General features: G+C 46.5%; 3 protein-coding genes across 4 annotated transcripts; 1 reads left to right on the top strand and 2 right to left on the bottom strand.

Moving 5' to 3' along the window:
* Positions 1 to 425: 425 nt before the first annotated feature.
* On the top strand, positions 426 to 5,197 carry LOC123428804 (G-type lectin S-receptor-like serine/threonine-protein kinase At4g27290). Its single transcript, XM_045112944.1, has 8 exons — positions 426 to 508; positions 1,739 to 3,036; positions 3,215 to 3,352; positions 3,440 to 3,564; positions 3,718 to 3,934; positions 4,050 to 4,287; positions 4,397 to 4,526; positions 4,639 to 5,197. The coding sequence occupies exons 1-8, from the start codon at positions 426 to 428 to the stop codon at positions 4,861 to 4,863; spliced, it is 2,454 nt and encodes an 817-aa protein (XP_044968879.1). The 3' UTR covers positions 4,864 to 5,197.
* A 2,880-nt stretch (positions 5,198 to 8,077) lies between these two features.
* Positions 8,078 to 10,394, bottom strand: LOC123430920. 2 transcript variants are annotated; one of them, XM_045114750.1, is made up of 6 exons: positions 10,084 to 10,394; positions 9,334 to 9,677; positions 9,134 to 9,235; positions 8,957 to 9,038; positions 8,828 to 8,847; positions 8,078 to 8,275 (listed from the first exon to the last, which is right to left on the bottom strand). In XM_045114750.1, the coding sequence occupies exons 2-6, from the start codon at positions 9,501 to 9,503 to the stop codon at positions 8,272 to 8,274; spliced, it is 378 nt and encodes a 125-aa protein (XP_044970685.1). In that variant the 5' UTR covers positions 9,504 to 9,677; positions 10,084 to 10,394; the 3' UTR covers positions 8,078 to 8,271. The 2 variants fall into 2 exon arrangements, with proteins under 2 accessions (XP_044970685.1, XP_044970684.1); XM_045114749.1 differs by lacking the exon at positions 8,078 to 8,275 and adding an exon at positions 8,282 to 8,688 and having other exon boundaries at positions 9,334 to 10,356.
* Positions 10,395 to 24,338: 13,944 nt separating this feature from the next.
* Positions 24,339 to 26,222, bottom strand: LOC123430919 (protein DOG1-like 4). The gene has a single exon (XM_045114748.1). It carries the CDS (start codon positions 25,564 to 25,566, stop codon positions 24,814 to 24,816), a length of 753 nt encoding a protein of 250 aa, XP_044970683.1. The 5' UTR covers positions 25,567 to 26,222; the 3' UTR covers positions 24,339 to 24,813.
* Positions 26,223 to 27,061: the final 839 nt, after the last annotated feature.

Here is a 27,061-nt window from a genome sequence, read left to right as displayed (position 1 = left end):
GTCTCACAAAATACGACTGAGCAGGGCCAGAGACCCCTAGTCTATAAGAGTAGGTGAGAAATGTGCATTAGGGTAAGAAAGAAGTAAAACATGGATGACATTTTTGGATTCTAACTCGCGCACTGTAAGATTGGATTTGATTCGACGGTTGCACACCCGGTTGAGTTTGAGTGAGCGATCAGCAGGCTGAAAACAAGTTTTTTTCTCTGATAAGTCATTAGGAAAGTAAAAATGCACTTTGTACGCAAAGGCCATCACTTATTGAAGTTCCTTTTTCCCGCCAAGGACATTTACGGTGCCGCCGCCAAGACGCTGCCGGGCGCACTCATTCGCCGCCATGGCCGCGCCGCGAGAGCTCCCGTATCCAACTGCCTTAGCTCGCTCCGCTGCCTCTCCTCTCTTACTGATGAGGCCGCCGGTTCACAATGACCATCCGCCACTGGCACCTCCTCCATCTCCTGCGGCGTCTCGTCACCCGCCCTGAGCTCCCGTCGCCGGCTGGACCACGGTAGGGGCTGCTTACAGTCGCCTGTCCTCCTTCCCCTTCCTCGTGCACCTTCGGTTGCCCAATTGTCCGGCCAGGAGGTAGACGCCCGCAAGGTGTTCGCCAAATTGCCCAACAGGTAATTGTTTTCAAATTTCTGGATTCTTGGCGTCTACGATTTTTTTTTTATTTTTTTATTTTTTGCGAACGACTACGATTTGGGTTTGCTCAGTGACTCACTATTTCCAAGTAAGTATTGGTAATTGTTCATGGGAACTTTAGCCATCAATGATCACAATGTTGCTTGTTAAATAGCTTTAGTGGCTGGATATTAACCACAATAATGTGACAATATACTCCCTCTGGTCCTTTTTAGTCTGCATATAAGTTTTGCTGGAAGTCAAAGTACTACTTTACTTTGATCAAACTTATAGAAAAAAGTATCAACATTTACAGTTAATGCCAAATCAATATTGTCAGATTCATTACGAAATGTAGTTTCAAGGAATATACATTTGTTATTCTAGATGTTGAATTTTTTTAATATATATTTGGTCAAAGAGTGCAAAGTTTGACTTGACACAAATCTAATATGCGGAGTCAAAAGGACCGGAGGGAGTATATGATTACCAACCATTGTTTGACTTCTACATAGTAATAACCAAGGACCTTGGTGACTAAAAGTCTAAATCTCTAGTAGTTATATAATAGTCCATTCGTAATACTCACAGCCTTAGTTTTTCCTCATTCAGTACTTTCTCGTTAATCAAGCTAGTATTAGCTAGGATTATCCAGTAACTAAAAAAATTCGATACGAAAAGTCAAATTTTCGTACATCTAGCTGACATGTTGACTTACTCACTGATTGACCATATTACCGTAATCATGGACCTGTAGTATTTTATCTGAACGGTCACAGAGGAACGCAGCCTACAGCTAGCTAGATCTGAATGCAGAAAATACTACTCCACTAGAACCTGCATGTTCCTTAATCTGCAAGGGGAAAGCTGCATGGACACATATATATATATAGCATCTGCAGTTGCTCACTTGCAACTTCTATATATATGTAAAAATACCACATCTAGTTCGTTCCCTCCAATCGAGGATAAGTGGACAAATTCAAACTCTGATCTGGCTAGCTTAGCTGTCAGTCAAAGTCTTAGCGTTTACTGTAGTAGTAAAGAATTCCTGTATCAGATCGCCCCTTGATAAGTACGGTAACCTAGCTTAGCTGTTGGTGCATTCCTTTAGCCAATTTAGCCATAATATTTTGCTTAGGATTAGGAGGAAGGTACCTACTGATGGCAGTAAACTGCACTCCGGTGCAACTGACACGTTTGGCAAGGGCCAGAATGTCACTGACGGCGAGACGCTCGTCTCGGCGGGCGGCACGTTTACGCTAGGATTCTTCTCCCCCGGGGCGTCGGCCAAGAGATACCTCGGGATATGGTTCTCGGTGTCCAGTGAGGCCGTTTGCTGGGTGGCCAACCGTGACCGCCCATTGAACGACACCGCTGGCGTGCTGCTGGTGGCCAGCGACACGGGGGACCTTCTCCTGCTCGACGGCTCCGGCGAGGTGGCGTGGTCATCCAACTCCCCCAACACCTCTTCAGTGGAGGCACAGCTTCTGGAGTCCGGCAACCTAGTCGTACACGACCAGAGGAGCAAAACCATCTTGTGGCAGTCGTTCGACCACCCGTCGAACACCTTGCTGCCTGGCATGAAGATGGGCAAGAACCTGTGGACCGGCGACGAGTGGTACCTCACGTCATGGCGGTCGCCGGATGATCCGTCTCCAGGGAGCTACCGCCGTGTGCTGGAGTACGGCACTCGACTGCCAGAGGTTGTCCTGTGGCAACGGGACGCCAAGGTGTATCGCACGGGGCCGTGGAATGGGCGATGGTTTAACGGCGTTCCGGAGGCCTTGACGTACGCGCACGATTTCCCGCTGTATGTGACGGCCAGCAAGTCGGAGATCACGTATGGGTACACCGCCAGGTCAGGCGCGCCCCTGACCCGCGTGGTGGTGATGGATGCCGGCGTGGTCAGGCGGCTGGTGTGGGACGCCGGCAGCTTGGCGTGGAAGACCTTCTTCCAAGGGCCGAGGGACGTGTGTGATGCCTACGGCAAGTGCGGGGCGTTCGGTCTGTGCGACGCCAGCGCGGTGTCGTCGGCGTTCTGTGGCTGTCTGCAGGGATTCAGCCCCGCATCTCCACCGGCATGGTACATGAGAGAAACCTCGGGCGGGTGCGGGCGAAACGTGCCGCTGAATTGCGGCGGCAACGAGACGGCAGCGGACGGATTCGTGCTGGTCCCTGGCGTGAAGCTGCCAGACACGCAGAATGCGTCCGTGGACATGAGCATCTCAACGGAGGAGTGCAGGGCTAGGTGCTCCGCCAACTGCTCGTGCCTTGCCTATGCATCTGCTAAGATCCGAGAAGGTGGTGGTGGTGGCAGTGGCTGCATCATTTGGACAGGTGACATGGTCGATCTTCGCTATGTGGATCGAGGGCAGGATCTGTACCTCAGGCTGGCCGAGTCTGAACTAGGTACGAAACAAATGGCAGTAATTACAATTTGTGTACCTTGTTTTTCGTTACATTCGTATACTTGCTCAATTAGATAGATTTAATCAGGATTTATCTGTCTGCAAAATCATACCGGAAGTATCTGAAATTTGAAATTAACTTGAGGCTCTGTACCTGACATGATTTTCTTATGTAATAGCTGCGCTAAAGAGCTCGAAGTTTGCTATCGTGACTGTTCTTTGGCCAATAGCTTCCGTTATTGCTATAATACTAGTGGTGTTGTTCTTCATCTTTTGCTGGAGAAGGAAGCATAAGATCTCACATAAACGACTAAACGGTACTCTGCCATAATTTTTAACCTATTTGTTTTTCGCTACTGCACTTGTGTTTTTAATCCATAGCGCTGACTTGGCTCAAATTGCAGACTGCATTCCTCAAAGTTCAGCTATGACAGTTCCATTAGTTGATCTGTACACTCTGAAGCAGGCTACATTGAATTTCTCCGAGACCCATGTGATTGGTCAAGGAGGGTTTGGCATAGTGTATAAGGTGCACGCACATCCATTTGATCCCAAATGCTTTGTATCCAATTTGCTTGTTTGATCAACTTCAGGTCTACTCTGCAGGGGTTTAATTAGGAAGCTTTTACTTAAGAGATTATAGGTTAACTAACATAAAGCTTAACAATTGTACAATCACTAGGGTCAATTACCTGACGGGAGAACGATTGCGGTGAAGAGGCTTAGGCAGTCTGCTCGCACGAGGAAAGGTAAATGTGATTTCACAAGAGAAGTGGAGGTGATGGCCAGGCTCCGGCATGGCAACCTTGTTCACCTCCTTGCTTACTGCAACGAAGGTGACGAGGGGATACTCGTCTATGTCTACATGCCCAACAAAAGCCTCGATCTCTACATATTTGGTACAATATACTTGTACAACTTGGCTTGCCTATTATCAAAGTAGATCATTAGGTTCTCCTCTGTATGTCTTTGCATTTAGTTTGCTAACAGCAAAAACATGTTTGTGCGTCGCAGGTGAACCCAGCCTCCGTGCTACGCTGAGCTGGAGGAAGAGGCTGGATATCATCCATGGTATCGCGCAAGGTGTGGCGTACATGCACGAGGGATCCGGCGAGAGTGTCGTGCACAGAGACTTGAAGCTTCAAAACGTGCTGCTAGATGAAAATTGGCGGGCCAAGGTTGCCGACTTCGGCACCGCGAAGCTGTTCGTTGCCGAGCGGGCGGACTCGAGCCTCACCATCGTCAATTCACCGTAAGCCACTCTACTCTGTGGTCATATTTGCATGATTTTATTTCGTTTCCAAATGTTGAGTGACCTCAGATGGTTTTACTGATGTGTCATGTCTGAGTTGCAAAAAAAGTGGATACGCATCGCCAGAGTCATTGCGGGCGGAGATGACGCTCAAGTGCGATGTCTATAGCTTCGGAGTCGTGTTGCTGGAAATCCTTAGCGGACAAAGGAATGGCGAGACACAGAGACTCCTTTCACGTGTTAGTACACACTACATCTTCTGAGCTATCTGCAGTCTTGTGTCCATTGTTTTTCTGTTCTTGTGACCTTGGCCATAGCATCAAGAATTATGTGAGTGAATCTGTTCTGCAGGCACGGGGATTGTGGGAGCAGGACAGTAAAATGGCTCTTCTTGATTCAACAGTGAATCTCCCTCCCCTCTCTGGGCCTGATTCCGACATAGGCTCTGAACTTGAGAGGAATCACCCGACAACAGGCCAGCCATGTCTGACGTTGTCGCGATGCTGGCCGCCAAGACCTCACATATCGCTCGGCCCAACAGGCCCGGAATATACAACCGACGAACAGGGTTTGTGACAGGTCAGGCGGATCCCACTAGGACCACGACAATCGATCTCGACTAGCCGGCTCTGATCCCAAGCGAGCTCATCTTTCGTTTATCTTGTTCTGTTGGTTGGCCGCTAGTAGCGCATTGAAAGATGAAGCTCTGTGCTGCCACCTTTGAAAAAAGTGTAACTTTTTCTGTTTTATCCTTTACTTTGTTTTTTTATGGAAGTTCTACCCCTTGTAGAAATCCCATTTTAAAATACTGCTGTGTTTGGCTGCTTAGTATTTTGGGAATTTTAGGAAAATGACATGGTTTTTGTAGAAACCCATTTTAAAATACTTTGCCGTGTTTGGCATCAACAAATACTTTAGTTTTACAAACCGCGGTGTATCCAAAACCATGGTTTTTTTCATGCCAGCATCTTTTTTGTAAACTGAGAAACGCTTGTTTGAGTCCATCTTCTTCCTATCCTCGTCACCCATCATTCCTCCATCTCTTCCGTAGCCACGAAATCATGTCATTCCTCCATCTCTTCCGTAGCCACGAAATCATGATTACCACCTGGGAAGCTCCACTACTCCGTCGTTGATCTCTTCAATCCTTGACTATTGTTTTAGTGCAACAAGACGCAACATGTAGGTTAGATAGTGCTAGACGTTCGATATGGCTGGGAACAAAATCAGACGCGCGAAGGCTTAGATTGATCTTGCAGCACAGTTATACACATCAGGCTAAGCTAGTTAGCCGATTGACTCCATGTTGCCAGAGATTTTTTTTAACGCGATACAGACGCAAGCGTTCATATACACATGCATACACTCACTTCTATATGTTACACTATATGTGGATTGCCTAGCCATTTTCATAAGTTCGGACTTTTGGTTGCGTTGGCTAATGCATGAAGCTTAACACTATAAACGTACACACGCATCCTACCTCTATAAACATCTTCGAGAAACTGAACTGATATATCATCTTAAGATTTACGAAGTCATCGTAAGCGTCTCGTCATTAACGAAAACGTCTCCTCCCGCTGAATGCGCATCGTCGAAAATCCTAAAATAAATTCGGCAATAAATGTGAGCACGGGTACTTAAATCCTGGGCTGGGATACCTCTAACCATCCAACCAAGATAACTCAACTACATATCCTAGCGTCTGGAAGATGTGCGCGCGCATGACAAGGCTAAAGGCATGCGACGCCGTTAGTTAGCGCAAGCTGATCGCGTCGTTGTACAACTCCTTGATGTAGCTCAATTTGGTTTAGCTAGCTATATCTAGGATTATCCATGCAACGAGTAGTCAAAACTAAGAAAAACTGCACTTGCCAAACACCTTGTACTTTTGCTAAAACTGAGATAGCTGCTGTTTTAACCGAAATATTCATTGCCCACTATTAGAATACAGAGGTTTTAAATTACTATGATTTTCTAAAAAAACATATTGCGAAACTAGGATCATGTTGGTTGAGGCGTCCAATCTGGTTATGGCGATGATCCCGAGGTAGATCATGTTGGGCGACGAGATGATCCCGAGGTAGATCATGTTGAGACGACTGTCCACGTGTAACCCGCTGCCGCGGTTGCATCACTCTCCCACCGGTGAAGCTTGCCGCGCCACTTGAACCGTGTCTAGTTTCATATATTTTGTAGTCCCCTTAAGCTTCGCTTGGATTGTCGTTTGAACCGTCAATACCTCCGTAATAATTTACACGCCTCTAGACGTCGTTTCTATTCCAGGCAAAATTCAAGCTACGGTCGGTATTATACACGTGTAAACTAAATCCGGATGTAAAGTATTACACCGATTTCAAGCAAGCCCTTAGGCTACCACCCCACACCAGATTGTTTATCCCTCCGCATACTGACATGCTTCTCCGTATATACTGAATCGTTCTTCTACATGAAATCCGGTATTCGTGTGTGTGTTTGTGAGGAGACCGTGAGTTAGTTATTGCACATTTTTTTTTCTACATGACAAATCTGTGAGGAGACCGGGACAATATGTGTCTGTGACCGTCCGTCAACAAAGATATATGAAAGGCAATGGTTAGGTACAGACTAGTACAAATGCCCGTGCGTTGCACCGGGCTCGAAAAAATGCAGAACCTATTTATTTTGCCATTAAATATTAAATGTAAATTATAATGTTAAATGTAAGACATTTATTTTTGGATGGAAGGAGTTTCTTTTAAAGTTTTAAAATATAATGTAATGCTTACATAAAAATTGGATTACTTTTTTAACAATAATTATCATTTTTATTGAGTGGTAATAATGTTTTGTTTTTTGATGGGTAATAGCATTTTTGTGTACAACATATTTTCGAAAAATAAATTAAATAATATATATTTTAAATTGTGTGTTGCACAACTTGCTAAGCTCTTGCGAGTGAGCTGCTCTGAGCGTAGACACCAAGCCTCCGCACGAGACATAAAACGCGTCCTCCGTAGCACTTTCCTCATTTTCTTCTAAAAAACAATCTCCTCATCTTATTCTCGAAGAAAAAAAGTTGTCCTTATCTCTTCACTTTGTTCCCGTCACTCCCCCCATTCCAATGGTGGCCACCCCCTCCCTTCCATTTCTTGTGGAGCTGAGCTCTCGATGTACCTCCAATGTAGGCCGCCCCTTGCCGTTCATCCACTCCGCTGGCGCGAGGCCACCTGACTTATGAATTTGACATGCTTTCTTTCGAATGTCGGGTTCTCACAACGATATCAACATGCTTCAACAATCTCGAGTGTTCAAAAGGCTTTGCAACGGGAAATCACCGTCGTCGTGTTACTACATCGTCAACGGTCGAAACTACAACATGGGATACTATCTTAGCGATGACATCTCTCTAATATTCATTGTTTTTCACAAATTTCGCTCCGCAATTGAGATGTTTGAAAACAAGATTTCACAGAATTCTCTTCAAGCTTGATTAAGACAACAAATACCCTTACAAAACTTTAGAAATAACAACACCCGAATTTCCAATTTATATTTCATATTGTCATGACAAGGGGTCATGGGTGCATGCTGGTATTTCATTCTTGGATACAGATTGAAAGCATAAAGGAAAGAAGAGGCAGTTAACATGTTTTGCATAAGGCTGGGATAATCAGATTGTAATAGTGGTGCTAACTGGCACCGCATACAGCAAATTGTATTTCAGACTACTGTTCTGTCTAACAAGAAACATGTTCAATCATCCTGTCGACTAATTATTTGAGTTGTCCCATGCACACTAACGCTTTTCTTTTCCAGATAATTAATAGATAACGATAATACAAAGTTTGGCCATCCACCAATTAGAAGTACAAAAGAGTAGACGAAGGAGTCAAATGAATCTTCAAACATTGAAGGAAGTGAATAGCATTGAAAAGGAAAAGGTCATACATTTGACATCTTTACTTCTTGATGGATTCAAACCTTTCCTAGTCTGTCGCTTGCTCACCTGGAAAGGAAAAACAAATTTTAAGACTTACCAATTAGCTAATACGATTTTTTCCTAAGTATATACAAAATAGAGTGCAAGGGGATATTTAGGAAAGAACCTAAATGTACCAATAGGTCCCAATTTTTAAGGATCAATAAAGTTAATCAAATAACCTACACCAGAAGACTTCCTAAGGATTCAAATCCTCCAAACCCCTAATGGAACCCTTTGAATCAAATAAGCCCATAGTAGGTAAGTAAGTGTGGAACTAATTGCAGTTTGAACTAAGAAAATCTCTTCCGCGAATATATACAGAGAATTGAACCGAGTATGATGAGTATGAGAGTTGCCATATATTGCCATATGGGAGAGGTATCATGGAGCCCTGTCCTAAGTCTTCAGAAACAACTATCGTGCCATAGCATATTTTCCTGAATGCTCAAAACAATTAGAACCACAGATTTCCATTAAGGTAAGAGTCCATGGAAGCTCCCTATATTGAATAATTATATTCACAACAAAAAGAGCAACATGTATGTCTAGCACTTAAGGAAAGGCAAGTGCGCTTACCTCATTGAACAACCTGACAACTACATCATCAATAGAGTACATGAAAAGATGTTTGAGGGCAAAGCGTGAGTTTAGAGAAGTTTGATATGAGACGCATGCAAAATGACATGGTAGAAAACAGAACATTACCAACTTGGGTTGCAACCTTGATAAGCATCTTTTCTTTGTTGTCAATAGCATTCTCATGTATTTTATGACCCTTCCGCGCAGCCTGCATTCGCCACAAAACAAGAGGTCATGCCCTGAACACAAAAACATACTAATGGCGTGTCGAATTGGCGGGCAAGCGAGTAAGGTGTGGCATACAATGCGCTTCTCCTTGCGGGCCTCTCCCTTGGACTTGTGCTCGTCCGCCTCCTCGGCCAACTTGGCGTCGACCAATTTCTTGTCCGCTCACAGAATTGGACCCTTGCAACAAGAAGAAAAGGTGTTAGTCCCCCTTTTATGCTATGCATCACCATGAGAGAAATGTAAAAACGTTGATAATTAGGGGAGTAACAACCAACCAATGGGTTGTCGCCGAGCTTCTTCTCCATGATCTTGGTGAAGGCGACCTGGAAAGCCCTGTAGCCTTCCTGGAACATGGTGACGACCCTTTCTCCGTCTCTGACACGTGGGCGTTGCGGCACAGTCCGGACAGCATCGCGTTCCATGCGGGCAGGTTCCGCTCGGGCATTTCGTCGAACAGCCCGTAGGCCTCCGAGACGCGGCCGAAGCGGAGGTAGGCGTGCACGAGGGAGCCCGACGTGAATACGCACGGGCGGAGGAGGCCGAGCCGGAGCGCGCGAGGCTTGTCTCAGAGTGCTGATTTTTCTGAAGAAAGATTCAGAGCAGCCGGAGGAGGAGTACCCTACGCACGGAAAAGAGATCTCAAAGTTTACTTCAGGGGCAGCAGCTTGCCGGCAATGGCCAGAAGGCGAGTTGCATCGAGATGTGATGCCAGGATCGGTAGCAATGATGGCTGGAAAGATGAGAACATATGTTGCTTTACAAGGTTGGAGTCTGTTTCTACTTCATCCATCAACCAAGGGGGTCCGAAATCGAGCAGGAGAAAAGCAAGTTGCACGCATGGTGAGTATTCTATGGCAGAGAACATCATCGGATCAGGGCCATATAATTCTGAAGATATGCATCAGGACAGACCAAGGAGATCGTTAGTCAGAAGTTCGACATATCGCCGTGATGAAAGCGATGTGCAATCGGTTCCAGCGCAGAGGAGAGATGGCGTAGGTATGCGAGGCGGCATATGAGCTCACCTCCGTGTAGCCATGGGAGAGCGCGGCGACGCGAACGGACTCCTTGAAGTCCTCCGTCCTGTCCCGGACCCTCGACATTGCCGAGGCAGCAGCACCCACCAGATCCGCGTGCGCTAAAATTCAAGAGCCGGCTAGGCGTGGCAGTCCTGCGCCCGCGAGCCTATGAGGTGAGCAAACCTCGTGCGGGATCTGCACCGTGGATCGGCGACGTTCGAGAGCGGCGGCGGGTCGCCGACGGGTCGGATCGGGCGGCGAGGTGGGAGGTTTGGTCGAAGGAGAGGACAGGGGAGCGCGGAGGAATACGTGTACTACAGGGGCTTTTCTAAAAAACGAAACGTTTTTCTGTTTTTATCACTTAAAAACGTACCGCGGGTTGAATACCGGAAAGTCGAAGGGTGTTTTTGCAAAAATGCGTGCTTTATTATTAGGGGAGAAAAGAAGGAGGGCACGAGGTAACATAGATGGAATTTTTCTGTAACGGCGTTTCATAAAGTGCAGGGACAGAGGGAGGAGGGATTGAGGAGATTTTTCAGAAATCAAATATGAGCACCGTAGAGAGCAAATACAAGCGCATGGGTACGGGGCCTCAACATGGACCGCGTAGAGGGCAAATACGAGCTGTCGCATGTGGCATCGAAGCTTCTCTGAATGTATTTTCTCATGAGACAACATGTGTGCTATTTCATTACCCATTTGATATTCATTAGGCGGCCTTTCTGCATTGAAACTGGAATTGAAACTCTCAAGGATGTGGGTCAATGGAACATCATCATATGTGCAATCTTCATCACATGTTGTTTGGCAGCTGCTGGTGCCATGTATTGTATAATGGACAAATAATTTTCCTTCTCGATTGAATAATTGCATGGAACACAATTTTGCTTTTTTTGTTTGACAAGGCAATTCGCGCCACTTAAATTGTTGGCCTACATCGATCATCACGTGACAGTGTGTAGGTTCATATGCTTTTGGTCTCTAGGCTACCCGCCTTCTTTGGTCCATAGGATAGGAATATCATAAGAATATGAAACTTGTAGGAATATGTCATGCATCTCAAATCCTATGAATAGGAATAGGTAAAAAGAGAAGTCCTTTGTTTTATACGGTATTTTTTCATTAATTTTAGGTTAATTTTCATTTCCTATGAAATGTGAAGCATATGAAGAATTCCTCCATAGGCTCCCACAAATTGGAGCGTTGTCGTTAATCGTGGATGGGGGTCATCCTGTCACCAGTTTTTCAGTCGGTAATTCGCTAGGTTGGCGCTCGGTGACCCCCGAAGGTTGTATCCACCGTCCTAACATCCCATCTCTCTTCATCCCATCTCTCTTCTCCTTCCAAACTCCGCCATGCTAGGGTTTGTAGCCGTCGCCGGCCTAGCTCCAACCGGCACGGTGGATATCCACGACATCTTTTTCCTTGGTCGTCGTTGTCTACCCTGTCGACACTATGGGAATAACCCTAGTTGCCGACGGCTTTTTTTATGCCGATGGCCCCGTCGGCATCGATGGGGATATGCTAACGGCCCATGAAAAGCCGTAGGTGTAGAAAGGCCGTCGGCACACCTCCATCTATGCCACAACAGCTGTCGGCACATAGATGGCCCGTCGACCCATACTCAAACGGCATGTTGACGTCATTTAAGCTATGCCGACGTCCTAACGGGGTCATCAGCATAGATATTATACATATTTTATTCAGCAAAATCCACGTGGCAAAGCTACCCCGATGGCCAAGCCGTAGGCATATGTATTACATACTATTTTTGTTTTCATTTTCATTTTTTATACTTAAAAATTTTGATTAATTTAATTTTAATTTATGTAAACTTAAACATACACAAATTATATATCGATTTGGAGTAGAATTTTCCATAGATTATGAATATCCGGTTTATTTTTATTTCTCTGTATGTTAGAAATGTAACCTCATGTACTTTTGCATATAGGTCCTTGTTCTTAGTAAAAAATCACAAGTAATTGATGCTTCCGTAGATTTGGACAACTTTTAAATGATTTTTCATCATGATCTTGTGGTGGTTTCTCTTAAATGATTTTTTATTATGAATATACGGTTTGTTTTTTATTTTCTTCATGCATTTAATGATTTTTAAGCCAAATAAATCTGAAATTAAAAAGCACTACAAATGAACTCTGAAAAGGCTAAAAGTTGGCATGGTATCATAATTTCATCCACATAGCATGTCATAAAAAGTTGAGAGGGTTACGACAAAAATTGGATGCACTCAGTGTACAAACTAGACAATCTCTTTTGAAGTATCACGGTTTCGAACGAATACTCATCTGTTACACAAGACGTTTCATTTTTAAGCTTATTTCAACTCCAGAGTTTTTGTGTGTTCAATATGCACCATTCAAAGGCACTTCATCAATTTTCAACTCTTTTTGACTTCATTTGCTATTTTTCATGAATTTAATGATTTTTTTAGCCAAATGACCCTGAAATTGAAAAGCACTACAAATGAACTCTGAAAAGGCTGAAACTTGACATGGTATCATCATTTGACCCACGTAGCATGTGCTAAAAAGTTGAGAGGGTTACGACAAAAACTGGATGCACTTCGAGTATAAACTGGACAATCTCTTTCTTCAAACTTTTTGTGCGTTCAATATGCACCATTCAAAGCCACATCATCAAATTTCAACCCTTTTTGACTTCATTTGCTATTTTTCATGCATTAGTGATTTTTTTTATTCAAATGACACTGAAATTGAAAAGCACTACAAATGAACTCTGAAAAGGTTGAAACTTGACATAATATCATCATTTCACCCACATAGCATGTGATAAAAAGTTGAAAGGATTACGACGAAAACTGGATGCACTTCGTGTAGAAACAGGACAATCTCTTTCAAAGTATGAGGGTTTCGAATGAATACTCGTATTTTTAAAAGGCGTTTCATTTTTAAGCTTATTTCAACTTCAGATTTTTTGTGCATGTCTCAAAGTGATGTGGCATGCGTAGACGCCCGTCTTGGGCTCCGGGTGTGCCCCCACTACATGGACGGTACCGTCGTCGACACTTGGAGGCGGGAAACATGTGCGTCGGGTCCAGCTGGAGGTATACACATTCCGCAAAGACATCATATATGATTGTAGAAACCACTTCTGGACATCATTTCAGGTGGTGGGTCCTTCCACTCCTCTGTTTGCACGAGGTATACACATTCCTTAAAGACATCATATATGATTGTACAAACCACTTCTAGACAACATTTCAGGTGGCCGTCGTGCAGATCCGCAGATCCCGCATTAAAACCCAATGGATGCAATAAATGTCTCAGATATTCCCGGCGGACCCGAAAAATGCAATGTCCTGGCATGTGTCATGTAATGCCCCCCCCTTGAGACCACGACAAGTTTCGAGGTGAATGGAGCAATATGGCTTCACAGTCCGGACATGTTTCCTTTTGATACACACATACAACCTCCGATATGGTGTAGTTTACAAGCGGCCTCAGGTCAGGCTTCTGCAAAACACACTCAAACTTTCACCACAGCCTTGTAGGGTGATATGATGGCACTGTGCGAGGTCTCGAGGATTTCTCGCATCATATGAAGTTTCGTGGATTTTAACGGCTAGATCCGACATCGTCGTCGAGGTACATTCCCCCCTCCCCCCTCCCCGTGGTGGGTCCTGCCACTCCTCTGGTTGCACGAGGTATACACATTCTGTAAAGACATAATATATGATTGTAGAAACCACTTGTGGATGTCATTTCATGTGGCTACCGTGTAGATCTACAAATTTCCGCATTAAAACACTATAGATGCAATAAATGTTTCAAATATTCCTGGTTGTTCCGAAAAATGCAATGTCCGGGCACGTGTCATGTAATGCCCCCCTTTGAGGGCACGACAGAGCAACCGACATTACACTTCCTTCACAAAACCAAACACGTTTCCTTTTGATATAGAGATACAACTTGAGATATGGTATAGTTTACAAGCGGTCTCCGGTCAGGCTTCTACAAAACACGCTCAAACTTTCACCACACCCTACAAGGGCCATATGACGGCACTGTGTCAGGTCTCGAGGATTTCCGACATCGTATGATTTTTCCGTGCAATTTAAAGACTAGATCCGGCATGCCGCCAGGGTACATTCGCCCCCGGGTGGTGGGTCCTTCCACTCCTCTGTTTGCACGAGGTATACATATTCCTTAAATACATCATATATGATTGTACAAACCACTTCTGGACATCATATCAGGTTGCCGCCGTGCAGAACTGCAAATTCCCGCATTAAAACCCAATGGATGCAATAAATGTCTCAAATATTCATGACGGACCCGGAAAAATGCAATGTGCTGGCACGTGTCATGTAATGTCCCCCTTTGAGAGCACGAGAAGTTTCGAGGTGAATGGAACAATCGACAGGGTAGTTCCTTCACAATCCGGACACCTTCCCTTTCGATAGCCACATACCACCTCATATATGGTGTGGTTTACAAACGACCTCTGATCAGGCTTCTGCAAAACACACTCAAACTTTCACCACACCCTACAAGGGTCATACGACGGCCCCACGCCAAGTCCCGACTCAATCTAAATCGACGAAAATTTGTTAACGAAAATTTGTTAATTTCATGAGAGATGGATGGAAATCTCTTGAGCGGAAACCATTCGGTTATTTGTACATAAAATATGGTCTAATATTTTAAACAAATCCAGGTGGTCCAATTTGACAACAAATATTTGGTGGCTTCTTCACAAAAAACCATTTTTTACAATCAAAAAATGATTTATTTTTTTCGTGCAAAGAAATGAAAACTCCTCATAGTAAAAAAATTGCAGGCACACCCATGTCGGTGTGGTAGGCAAGCACGGCACAGCCTCTTTTTAATTTATAATTTATAATTTAAATAAATAGTATACACATGGGGCCTCTTTTTTCTTCTTCTTCTACACAAACATTTCATCAGCATCAAGGAGCTGACCACACCTGCCGTGTGGTGCTAACTCTGCCCGGGGAGCGACTTATAAATCAGCCGTGCTTGGTCCAGCTAAGCGGTATGGTATTAACTAACAAAAGCTAAACAGAGCGCTACATCTCGGTTGGGCCGTAGCTTTCTCTTCGGCCTTTGGGTGGCCATGCTGGAATTTTTTTTCTTTTAGCGAAGTCCCTGGATGGATGTGTGCTTACAGCAGGAGGGCTTTTCCCAGGCTTGGAGTCTGGTTATTCAATCAATTATTTTTCAATCGACGAAGAGTTTTCAAAATTCCGGGGCTTTTTTATACATTAGGATCAATTTCTCAAAATAGTGAACATTTTTTTAATCCAGAAGCTTCTTCAAAGTATCAAACGGAAGACGTCATCCATCAGCGACGCCATGGACAGCGGAAGCGAGGGTTTTTGGATGGGGATTGGGGACTTGGGGAGCGGAGCGAGGCAGGCAGCCTCCTCTCCTCTGCTCGGTTGGGTTCGAACACAACGGCTTTACCACCGTTTTCATGATGCTCCTCCGATTAGTTTTTCTTTTCATTCACGTGATGGGTACGGTACGACCATCTTCAATGACAGTCCTATTTTAGAGGCTTGTCGTTTATTATGTTTGCAGACGAAAAAAACACTCTTTAACAACTGCCAATGCTGCAAAAAATTGTCAAAAAATTGGCAGGACATGCTACACATTTGTAGCACCTGGTTGTTGCCGAAAATCAAAAAATAGTCGTGCACGAACATCCAACTATCATCCAGATATTCCCTTCTAGCCGTGCCCATCTTTGCTCTTGACCGTCGCTGCCGTAATTTCGCCCGCCGTCAGTTCGCAGCCATCTCACAGCTTCACCTTGACTCCGCCACTTGGGACGCCTGCCGAAGCCCAGCCGCGTGGCCGAATCAGGATCTGATAACATACCTTCCGCCGCACGATTCCAATTGGTTGTCGTCCCTCCACCACCCGTCATAGCCGTAGTCGCTCCTCTACGGGTCGTAGTCGTCAACTAGCACCCGATGAACCTCCGATATTAGTCACGCGACCGAGTGCGGCCACTGTTGCCTTGCACGCCACCCAGGGCACGTCGTCGCCGTTTTCTCTCTACAAAGTCAACCTCCCGGTGTAAACAAGGCCCTCCCGCGCCGATCAAGCATGACGAGCACATCAGCTTCATCGAGCAATCGGGTAGTTGTCTTCTTCTCACATTGTAGGTGTTCGACCAATTGCCTACATTACAAAAAGAAAATTTGATTTCTCGTGTTTTTGTTGTGCACAAATGAAAGTAGCTTGTGATGGAGGTTTTGGTATTGTAGATGAATTCAATTGATTCGTTCTATCCATCGGTGATTCCTCATCGGATGAGGAATTTAACATGTACGAAGAGGAGGACATTGCGTTGATCTTGACGATGCACACGAACAAGAGGCCAAAGCATGATGGCTCTGTTTTCGGTCGTGAGTAGTGCTTCTACTAGAAAGTTGTTGGCCCCCCAAGTGTAAGGGTTTGCGGCAAGCAACAATTTTTCTTGAGTAACATCAAAGTTTATCGAACCACCATGAGCAAAGCGCCACAACCAATGATCACTATTTGCACGCACAAACAGAAAACTTCCATGTGTCCACAACGGGACTGCTGAGGTTGTTAGTCTCACTAGCTTTGCTAGTTACAAAGGATTAGAACAACAATGGAAACAGAAAAAGGCTTTGACCTTGACGGCAAGTTGACAAGAATGTTAAAGCAAAAAATTAAAAAAGAATGTTCACACATATTGAATGCTTTATAGAAGAAAATGGATTAGGGTCCATAGGTTCACTATAGTTCACTCTCTAAAAAATAATATGGTGTGGTAACAAATCACAGTTGGCCAGGGTTTAAATTGAAGTTTTTATGAGTAACTATTCATAGCATAATGAACATATGACCATCTAGTCCGTAAATTTATAGAACGTTATCCAACTTCATCGGTACCTAATACTCCATCCAACCGTTATCCACCATGCACCTTAAAGTATTAAGTTAAAAACATAGTACTGCAACGATTATGATGACATAAGTAATAGATGATATATTGTTTTCAGCAGAGGACAATTACGCAATCATCTTTTTATCCCTAGTGCTAAAAACACAAATACAAGCCTTGAAACTATAGTAGATTTCTTGGTTTTTAGCTTTGCCTTCTCTCCCTTTGGAGAGGGCGTCATATCCATTCATCCCATTATATCGCGCGACTTATCTCCCCTTCTACCCAACTAATACGTGCAATTTGGACGTATCCTTGAAACTATATAGATTTATAATGTGGGGCGAATGCTTTGCATGTCTATGTCACTTCTGTATCTCTTATCAAATCTCAGCCTTCATGTTTACAAAACATAAATGCTATATCTACGTACAACCCTACATGATGTTACGTAATTTGCCTTAATTAAACTCTCCACAGCCCCCTGATTCCAACCAGGTGGGGGCCCTCCCTTGAATTCCTCCAACCATAAGCTGTCATGAAATCACTTACGTTAGTCACGCAACAATTGTTACGTAGGTGTAGCATTGCTCTTTTCAAAATAAGAGCAAAGTCAAGGCATCAAAATTTCGAACCGGGCTTCTCCCCTTTTCATTATATACATAACGGAAATACAACGTCTTTTTTGAACCAGAACCAGAAAAGCTAGGGAAAGGAAAGAAACGAGTTCGGGACAATACCAGGAAACCCACCGTCTGCCGTGTCATCAGGAACACGGACTATGGAGCGAAAACATGGAATATCATCCAAAACCGCACTTAACAAACTACCTTAAGATCACAAAGTACTGCATAACACCCCTTACAGTACAACACAACCCAAAATCAAACAACGTAGGATCACTACGGATCACAAGTCTAACAAAATTTGGTCACCAAAAGCACTTCAACAGCAACTCTACCCCTTCCGCAAGTTTCACCAGGATCAGCAACCGGTCATATCACCACTTCTCCCACTCTTCTCCTTCATTGGCGTGGTCATTTGCTTCTGGCATTGGCGGTCCACAGAGCAGTAGCATATTTACAAATATAAGGAAGCATCTTGGATGGGAGCATGGATTCATCGGACCCTCGCATGAAGCTAAAGGAGGACGATGCACGGTACCGAGTAATGGCTGCACAGCAAGGCAAGACAACGAGCTTAGAGGATGCCATGGATTGCGGCATCCGTGTGCATGGTTACTGTTCTCCAAGAAACGGGAGCACCGAAATGGATCTCTGCACACAGCCGCACGGTACCCATGAACGAGGCATCTGCAACATCGACCATGCATCCAAGAAGGGATGGGGCGAGGAGCCACTGTCGGGGCTAGCAAAATTGGACAATGCGGACCACGTCGGGGCAACACTGTTGGAAATATGCCCTAGAGGCAATAATAAAATGGTTATTATCATATTTCCTTGTTCATGATAATCGTCTATTGTTCATGCTATAATTGTATTAACAGGAAACAGTAATACATGTGTGAATAAATAGATCACAATGTATCCCTGGCAAGCCTCTAGTTGGCTAGCTCTTTAGTCAATAGATGACCATGGTTTCCTGATCATGGGCATTAGATGTCATTGATAACGGGATCACATCATTGGGAGAATGATGTGATGGACAAGACCCAGTCCTAAGCCTAGCACTAGATCGTATTGTTCGTATGCTATTGCTTTTCTAATGTCAAGTATCTTTTCCTTCGACCGTGAGATTGTGCAACTCCCGGATACCGTAGGAGTGCTTTGGGTGTATCAAACGTCACAACGTAACTGGGTGACTATAAAGGTGCACTACGGGTACCTCCGAAAGTGTCTGTTGGGTTGGTACGAATCGAGATCGGGATTTGTCACTCCGTGTGACGGAGAGGTATCTCTGGGCCCACTCGGTAGAACATCATCATGAGCTCAATGTGACTAAGGAGTTAGTCACACGATGACGTGCTACGGAACGAGTAAAGAGACTTACCGGTAACGAGATTGAACAAGGTATAGGTATACCGACGATCGAATCTCGGGCAAGTTCTATACCGACAGACAAAGGGAATCGTATACGGGATTGATTGAATCCTTGACATCGTGGTTCATCCGATGAGATCATCGTGGAACAAGTGGGAGCTACCATGGGTATCCAGACCCCGCTGATGGTTATTGGCCAGAAAGGTGTCTCGGTCATGTCTGCATGTCTCCCAAACCCGTAGGGTCTACACACTTAAGGTTCGATGACGCTAGGGTTATAGGGAATTGTTATACGAGGTTACCGAAAGTTGTTCGGAGTCCCGGATGAGATCCCAGACGTCACGAGGAGCTCCGGAATGGTCCGGAGGTAAAGATTGATATATAGGACGGATGGTTTCGGACATCGAAAGTGTTTCGGGCATCACCGGGACCACCGGAGGTGGCCCCGGGGGACCACCGAAGGGGGGCAACGACCCCGGGAGATAAGGTGGGCCAAGTGGGGGTGGGAACCAGCCCCTAGGTGGGCTGGCGCCTCCCCACTCAGCCCATAGCGCAAGGGAGAGAAAAGGGGGGGGGGCAAACCCTAGGCCAGGTGGGCCTAAGGCCCACCAGATGGTGCGCCACCCCCTCCTCCCCCCTCTGGCCGCCGCACCTCCCATCTGGGAGGGCTGCCGCACCCCCTAGGGTGGGAACCCTAGGGGTGGCACCCCCTCTCCCCTTCCCCTATATATATCGGGCACTTTTGGCCATTGAGACACACGGTTTTTCCTCTCTCTCGGCGCAGCCCCGCTCCTCTCCCTCCTCCTCTCTGCCGATGCTTGGCGAAGCCCTGCCGGGAGACCTCGTCTCTCCACCGACACCACGCCGTCGTGCTGCTGGAGTTCTTCCCCAACCTCTCCCTCCTCCTTGCTGGATCAAGGTGTGGGAGACGTCACCGGGCTGCACGTGTGTTGAACGCGGAGGTGCCGTGGTTCGACACTAGATCGGAATCGCTGCGAGTACGACTCCATCAACCGCGTTCTAGCAACGCTTCCGCTTAGCGATCTTCAAAGGTATGAAGATGCTCTTACCCCGCTCTCGTTGCTGGTTTCTCCATAGGAAGATCTGAATATGCGTAGGAAAATTTTGAATTTATGCTACGTTACCCAACAAACACCTCTTGCCATCTCTCGCACGCCACCGGAACACGTCCCACACCCGACTAAGCAGCGTTTAGGACCAAGCCATTGGCAGCAATCAATGTTGTAGGGACCAGGGTGGAGTCGAAGGCCATGGAGGCGGCATGTGGCATCTGTGGCACCATTTGTTCTTCATCATCGTCCTCTTCGTCATGGCAGTAGAACCCCACGTGCCCGCACCATTATGATTGATAACCCTGGACATCAAGTGTCGTGGCGGCCAAGCAGGGCACGCCGCATGCTGCAGAAACCCAGTCCGCAGGAGCTCCGAAGGTGCCTAATCTAGGCCTGGCAGGGATGAAGGCGTCGACACCGAGGATGACGGTAGCTGGCCGGGAAAGACGCGGATAATGACAACATGGGTGGCGCCGGTGCCGGCCCTACGCCCACCTATGGATGAGTCGGCCTTGCGAGAGGCCAGCGCAGCCTCGGCCAGCGTGGCGGTAGAGACGACAGGCGAGGTCAGAGCAGCAGTCGACACACGGAGCCTCGCGGACGCGGAAGCTGGAAACTTGCCCACGGGCAACCTAGCGCACCTTTAGGGCTCCCTCACCTGTTAGGTTGGTCTCCACCCGTTTGATCCCAACGGCTCAGCGGGCCCCTTGTCCTGCGCCCCGATAGGGGGCGCCCAACCCTCTTCTGGTTGGTGGCCCCCTGTCGCCAGCACTATAAAAAGAGGTTGGGGTTAGACGCACAAATCACGAGGTTGACCGTGGGCCACACACCTCGCTGACACCCCAATTTGATCTAGGGTTATTGCTAGCCCGACGGGAAGCTCCACCACCACCAGTGCTCGCTCACCATCGTCACCCCGCGCCACCAAGTCCATCCAGTCGAGCTCACAGAGCCAAGGAGTAGGTATACGCCACCTCCTCCTCCCCACTGCCGCAAATCTCCAACCCATCTGATCAGCGGCATCAATCACCACCAACCTGGATGGAGCGGCGCCCCAGCATCTGCTGCGGCAGCACGGACAAGAGATCGAGTGTGATAGCCTCGCTTATTAGGGATGATAGACTACAATATCAATAAGGAATTCCTTCTTTCTCGGAAGCCCATTCAAAAAAGACTAGTATTGATATGTGGGGCCAGTCTAGAACCTGCGAGGAGCAATGACTGCCGGCGGGCGTGTCCGGGGCGTTACTAGTTAAGTTGGTATCAGAGTCGACCCTCACGGTTACAAGGATGTTTGCAGACAGGTGTGCGGTCATGTTGTTCATGACGTTTGTGACCCGTCGTGGCACACAGCATGGCACATATACTGGACTGAATGCACAGACGTTTGTGCCAAGAGGGAATGCCTTATTAGGGATGATAGACTACTCATATCAATAAGGAATTCTAGGATGAGACGACCGTCGGTGGGTGTGTCTGGGGCGTTACATCCAGATCCGGGTCGGATCGAGCAGCGGACGGAGGCACCGACAGGACGACGGACGCCGCTGCTGGTGTTGAGGACAAAAGGGACGACGCGAGGTTGCGGGGCCTCATCTTGCACACATGCCCGTCCACGCGGAGGGAAAGGAAGAGCATCGCGCGTGGAGGCTGGGCGTTACATCCAGATCCGGGTCGGATCGAGCAGCGGACGGAGGCACCAACAGAACGACGGACACCGCTCCTGGTGTTGAGGACAAAAGGGACGATGCGAGGTTGCGGGGCCTCATCTTGCACACCTGCTCGTCCACGCGGAGGGAAAGGAAGAGCAGCTCGCATGGAGGCCGGATCCGGACACCGCGGGAGCAGTGGTCGGAGCGAAGAGATCCGACCGACGGCGACAGTCGCATGCTTACGCGGCCATGAACGCGGATGCGAGGACGTGCCTAGCTTCTAGTAGTCCCACCAATGTCAGCTTTTACTTATGCATGCATGTGCTGCCCATTCTCTCTTTTTTGAGGGAAAAACTTCCAACCTATTCATCTTCAATCATGATAGTACCGCGAAAAATAGAAATAATAAAAAATTACATTCAGATTCAAAGACCACCTAGCGACGACTACAAGCACTGAAGCGAGCCGAAGACACGCCACTGTCATCGCCCCTCCCTCGTTGGAATTGGGCAAACATTGTTGTAGTAGATAGTCAGGAAGTCGTTGTGCTAAGGCCCCATAGGACCAACACACCAGAACAGCAACCGTCGCAGATGAAGAGTGTAGATCGGAATTATCCAACCTAAAAACACGCAAACAAAGACGTACGATGAACAAATCGGAACAAATCCACCAAAGATAGATCCACCAGAGACACGCCTCCACACGCCCACCAACGATGCTAGACGCATCACCGGAACGGGGGCTGGGCGGGGAGACCTTTATTCCTTCTTCAGGGAGCCGCCATCGTCTTGTCTTCCTAAACAGAACACAAACCCTAACAAAATTTAAAGAAAGATCTAACAACGGAGCCCTCCCACCGACAAGGGCCGAGATCCACTCCGCCTCCATGGTCCTAAGGCCACCGAAGACGGGCGGACCAGCGACGATGCCGGTGGAAGGCGGTGGAGCCCTAGCTTTTTTTGGGGGGCGACACGGTTAGCCAAGGCGACCGGTGCTTTTTTCCAGCCTACTTGGCCTAACTAAAATTTGGTTGATGAGGATTTATTTTTGAATTGGTTGATGACGATTATTGCAGGCAGTAAGAAAGGAACACATTGTTCTCTATACACGATAGATCTACAACCCCTTTCTCTCTCTTCTCTCTTTCAAACTAATTCATCATTTATTTCACTTTCACAACTTAAAATCATCAATATCTCTTAAATCAAATTTCTGATTTCATTTTTTTAATATTTGAACTCATGTCACAAAGACCTTTAAAACAAGACAAATTTTGGATACATTTAAATTGGTTCAAAAGTTCATGAACCATATTTCACATAAATCATATCTATTTCAATTGCAGATTTTTAAATAAAATATTCCCTCTTTTGAAATAAATTGTTATACATTTCGAAATAATGAGTTCCACAAGATGGCATTTTCGGTTTCATATAGTTTTAATTTTCCGTGAATTCCACATTTTTTAAATAGCACATTTCACTCTTTTGAAATAGAATGTTACACATTTCAAATAATTAGCTTCATAAGTTGGCATTTCAGTTTCATGTTATTTTTCATTTTTAGAACCCACATTTCACTGGCTTGTTTTACAAAAATCACATCTATTTCAATTTCACATTTTTGAAATAACGTATTTCACTCATTCGAAATAAACTGACACACATTTTCAAATAATCAATTCCACACACCCGCAAAAATATCAATTTCACAGGTTGACATTTCAGTTTCATATTATTTCCATTTTTAGAACCCATATTTCACTTTTCACTGCTATTTCACAATAATCACATATATTTCAATTCCATAATTTTGAATGAAAATATTTTAATTCCTCAAAAAAATTGTTACACGTCTCCAGATAATCATGTCCACCAGTTAATATTTCAATTTCATATCATTTTCATTTTCTAAAGCCACATTTCACTTTTCACTGGCTTGTTATACAAAAATCACATCTATTTCAATTGCGTATTTGTAAAATAACACACAAAATTAGGTTTGTTTCACGTATGGAATATCAAATGTTGAAATTTAAACTTGTTTTAAATCTATCCAAGACTTATCCTATTCTAAAGGTCTTTATGTATGGAGTTCAAATATATATAAAAAAATAAAAGATATGAATGATTTAGTTTTACCAAGGTAAAATAAAATAGCAGTGAATTTATTATGTACTCCCCCCGTTCCTAAATATAAGACCTTTTAGAGATTCCACTATAAACTACATACGGATGTATATAAATATATTTTAGAGTGTACATTCACTTATTTTGCTTCGTATATAGTCTCTTAGTGAAATCTCTAAAAGATCTTATATTTTGAAACGGAGGGAGTAGAAGAGTGGAGCTGAAATTTCCTGTATGCATGCATGTAAGAGAAAAAGATGCATGAAGAAGACGCTTATGATAAGACAGACGTAATCCATTTTGCATGGTAATATGTGTTTTAATTTTATAATAAAAAAACAAAATATAAATCACATAAAAACCGACCCGACACACAACTGAAAAGATAACAGAATATTGCTAAGCTTCACACCAACATCTGTCGTCTGTTTTCGACATCATCACAATAACCATAAGAAAAAAGACAGATCACCGTTCTTTGTAGGCCAGATAGTGATTTGACTATATTAAAATACCGACAGCTGAGATACCAATACAAGAACTATACATGCAGATGGGCCATAGGTTGGCACAAATCTTAGAACTCGCAGACTTTGCCGAGTGCGTACAATTAGAGAATCTTATAATTTGATACTCGCAACGACCAGATTGCCCAGGCAAGACGATGATACTTGACGCTGGACTAGCGAGTAGCGAGTGACTGGACATCGGAAGGCGGCGACTTACGCCGGCCGCCACCATTGAAACCGACAGTCCACATGATAAGCAATTCGACATGGCAAACAACAAGTGAACACATGACCGGACGACCCGAGAAAACATGACTCGGCCGACTCTTATTGCAATGGCTAGTCTAGCCTGACACAGACAATGCACTCTAATGCGGGGCATTATTTCTCCCCTCGTGCATAATCGGACGCAACGGGGTATAATTTTGGGTGGAGTTCACCGGCTAGAGGCCTCGCCGGCCGCCGCCGTGGCCGGAGCTCCAGGCGCGGCCGGCGCGGTGGACGCCCAGGTGGAACCTCAGCATGGCCGCGAAGAAGGCGCCAGCCTGCTCCGCGTCCGGGGCCAGCACCCCGACGACGCCGCGCACAGTGCGCTCGCGGAGCGCGTCGCCCGCGGCCAGCAGCACGCGGAGCGACTGCCCCACCGCGGCCACGGCCTCGTCCGCCTGGACGCCGTTGCGCGGGTGCTGCCGGCGCTGGCGCAGCGCCTCCAGCACGCGCGGCCCCGCCAGCGACTCCTGCACGGCCGCCACCTCCCGGTCCACCTCCTTCTCGGCCGCCGCCGTGGCCGCGCGCAGGTCCTCCAGCTCGCGGCGCTGGCGCGGGCCAATGCCTGAGCCGTCCACGAAGCGGAACACGAGCGCGGGCCGCCAGCCCCACGCCCACAGGAAGGTGCGCTCCAGCGGGTTGAGCCAGCGCTGGTCGAGCGCGGCCACCACGTCGCGGTCGGCGAGGCTCGCCTTGTGCTCGTACAAGGTGGCCACGTGGTCCATGGCCGCGTCCACGAGCGGAGCCAGCGCGTCGCGCCGGCGCGCCCCGAGCGCGGCCGTGAGGTCGGACACGATCTCCTCCTCGCGGCCCACCCAGGCGCCGTAGAAGGCCGTCATGTCACCAGCGTGCGCCATGTACGAACCGCGGCGTTCTTGGATTGGGGTGCAGTGGCGGCGGCATGTCGCTGGGCGCGGGGTGGCCGGCATAAATCGGAGCGGTTTCTTGGCCTGGAAGGGTTGGGACGTGGTTTGCTTAGGCGCAGAGGCAAACGTGCCCGTGCACGGCAGTCCGCAGGGCAAGGCGGATACGGAGCTTGGGCGGTCGCGAGGAAGGAGACGACCGTTAGATCAGAAGACAGTGCGCGGACCGGTGGCCTCGTGCTGGCATGCTCTGCTTTGTTTACTCTGCCTGTCTGGTCCTCCCATGCAGGTGCAGCAGTCGAACAGAGCAACCGCTTTGACCTTTCCACTTCGGGAGTAGCCTCTGTCTCCGGTTGTCGGGCGGGCAGGCTGCGTTGCCGCGTGCTCTGCTTACCAGGGCACGTGATGAATACTCTCTCACTCTCTGCACCGGTATGCCTATGCGATTTCTCCTCTGTTTCTTGGACGACATCTGGGGAGACAGCTTCAGCTCGGCTCACATTAGTGCTCTGCTAGTGGTGCCAGGCTACATAACATAGCTCCCGAGTAAGCGGTGCAAAGGGTACCTTGGCCAAACGCTACTTTTTCTCGTGCACAAAGGAAATATGAAAATCTGCGGAAGATTCCTGGGGTTTAAGAGCATCTATAGCCGACCCTATAAGAAAATTTAGAGGAGTAAATTTTTTAATTTTAAACCAATTCCTTGTTAGTGTCGTAGAGCTAAACTTTTACTTCACGATCGCCCCGACTCTCAAATATATGAGCTTTGCTACATCTACGGATGCTTTACAGGACTTCTACGGACGAGGCTGAGCTGGGTTATTTTAATTGGTGATTAGATGAGGCCGGTCCCACGGTAAAAATCAAAAAGGAAGATTACCGAAGGGAAAAATATAGGCCCGTAACTTTTTGTAAAACAAATCCGAGAGTCTATCATTTTTGCAAATATATTCAACCGCCATTCGTGAGTAAATAATTTTCCCTCCCCCTCGGCTGCACCTTCCTAACACCACTCCACATTGTCGTCGGCATTGCCTCCCGCGATCACTCTTTGACTCCGCCAATATCTCATGGCCTTCACTGACACTCTGCTGCCTCCGACGCCCGCCTGCCCCACTTCGGGACGCTCCCCAATTGTTGGCGTTGCTTGAATCAAGCTCTATCGTTGTCGTCGTCGGCTTGTTGGTCTGATCACCAGAAGCGTACCTCACATCTTCTTCCTTCGAGCCCCTCCATCGTTTGTTGGCCATCTCGAAGCCCTGCCAACAGCTAGCATTCTAGGCATCGAATGATCTATGAATTTGACATTCATTCTTTGGAATGTGTGGCTCTTCTAATGACATGAATGTGATGTCGAGATCTCGCAAGGCTTGTTGTCGGAGATGCTCCTTCTTTCAACTACTTTATCAACGGATCTCAGTACACTATGGTTTACTGCCTTGCAGATGACATCTATCCTTCATGGGCCACATTTGTAAAAACAATCCAGTGTCCTCAAGAGATCAAGATATCTTACTTTGCAATGCATGAAGTATCGACAAAGAAGGATGTGGATAGAGAG

Source organism: Hordeum vulgare, chromosome 2H, assembly GCF_904849725.1.
Source record: "Hordeum vulgare subsp. vulgare chromosome 2H, MorexV3_pseudomolecules_assembly, whole genome shotgun sequence".
NCBI classification, from domain to species: domain Eukaryota; kingdom Viridiplantae; phylum Streptophyta; class Magnoliopsida; order Poales; family Poaceae; genus Hordeum; species Hordeum vulgare.
The sequence above is the reverse complement of the archived record's forward strand: the minus strand, read 5'-3'. Positions and strand labels throughout refer to the sequence as shown.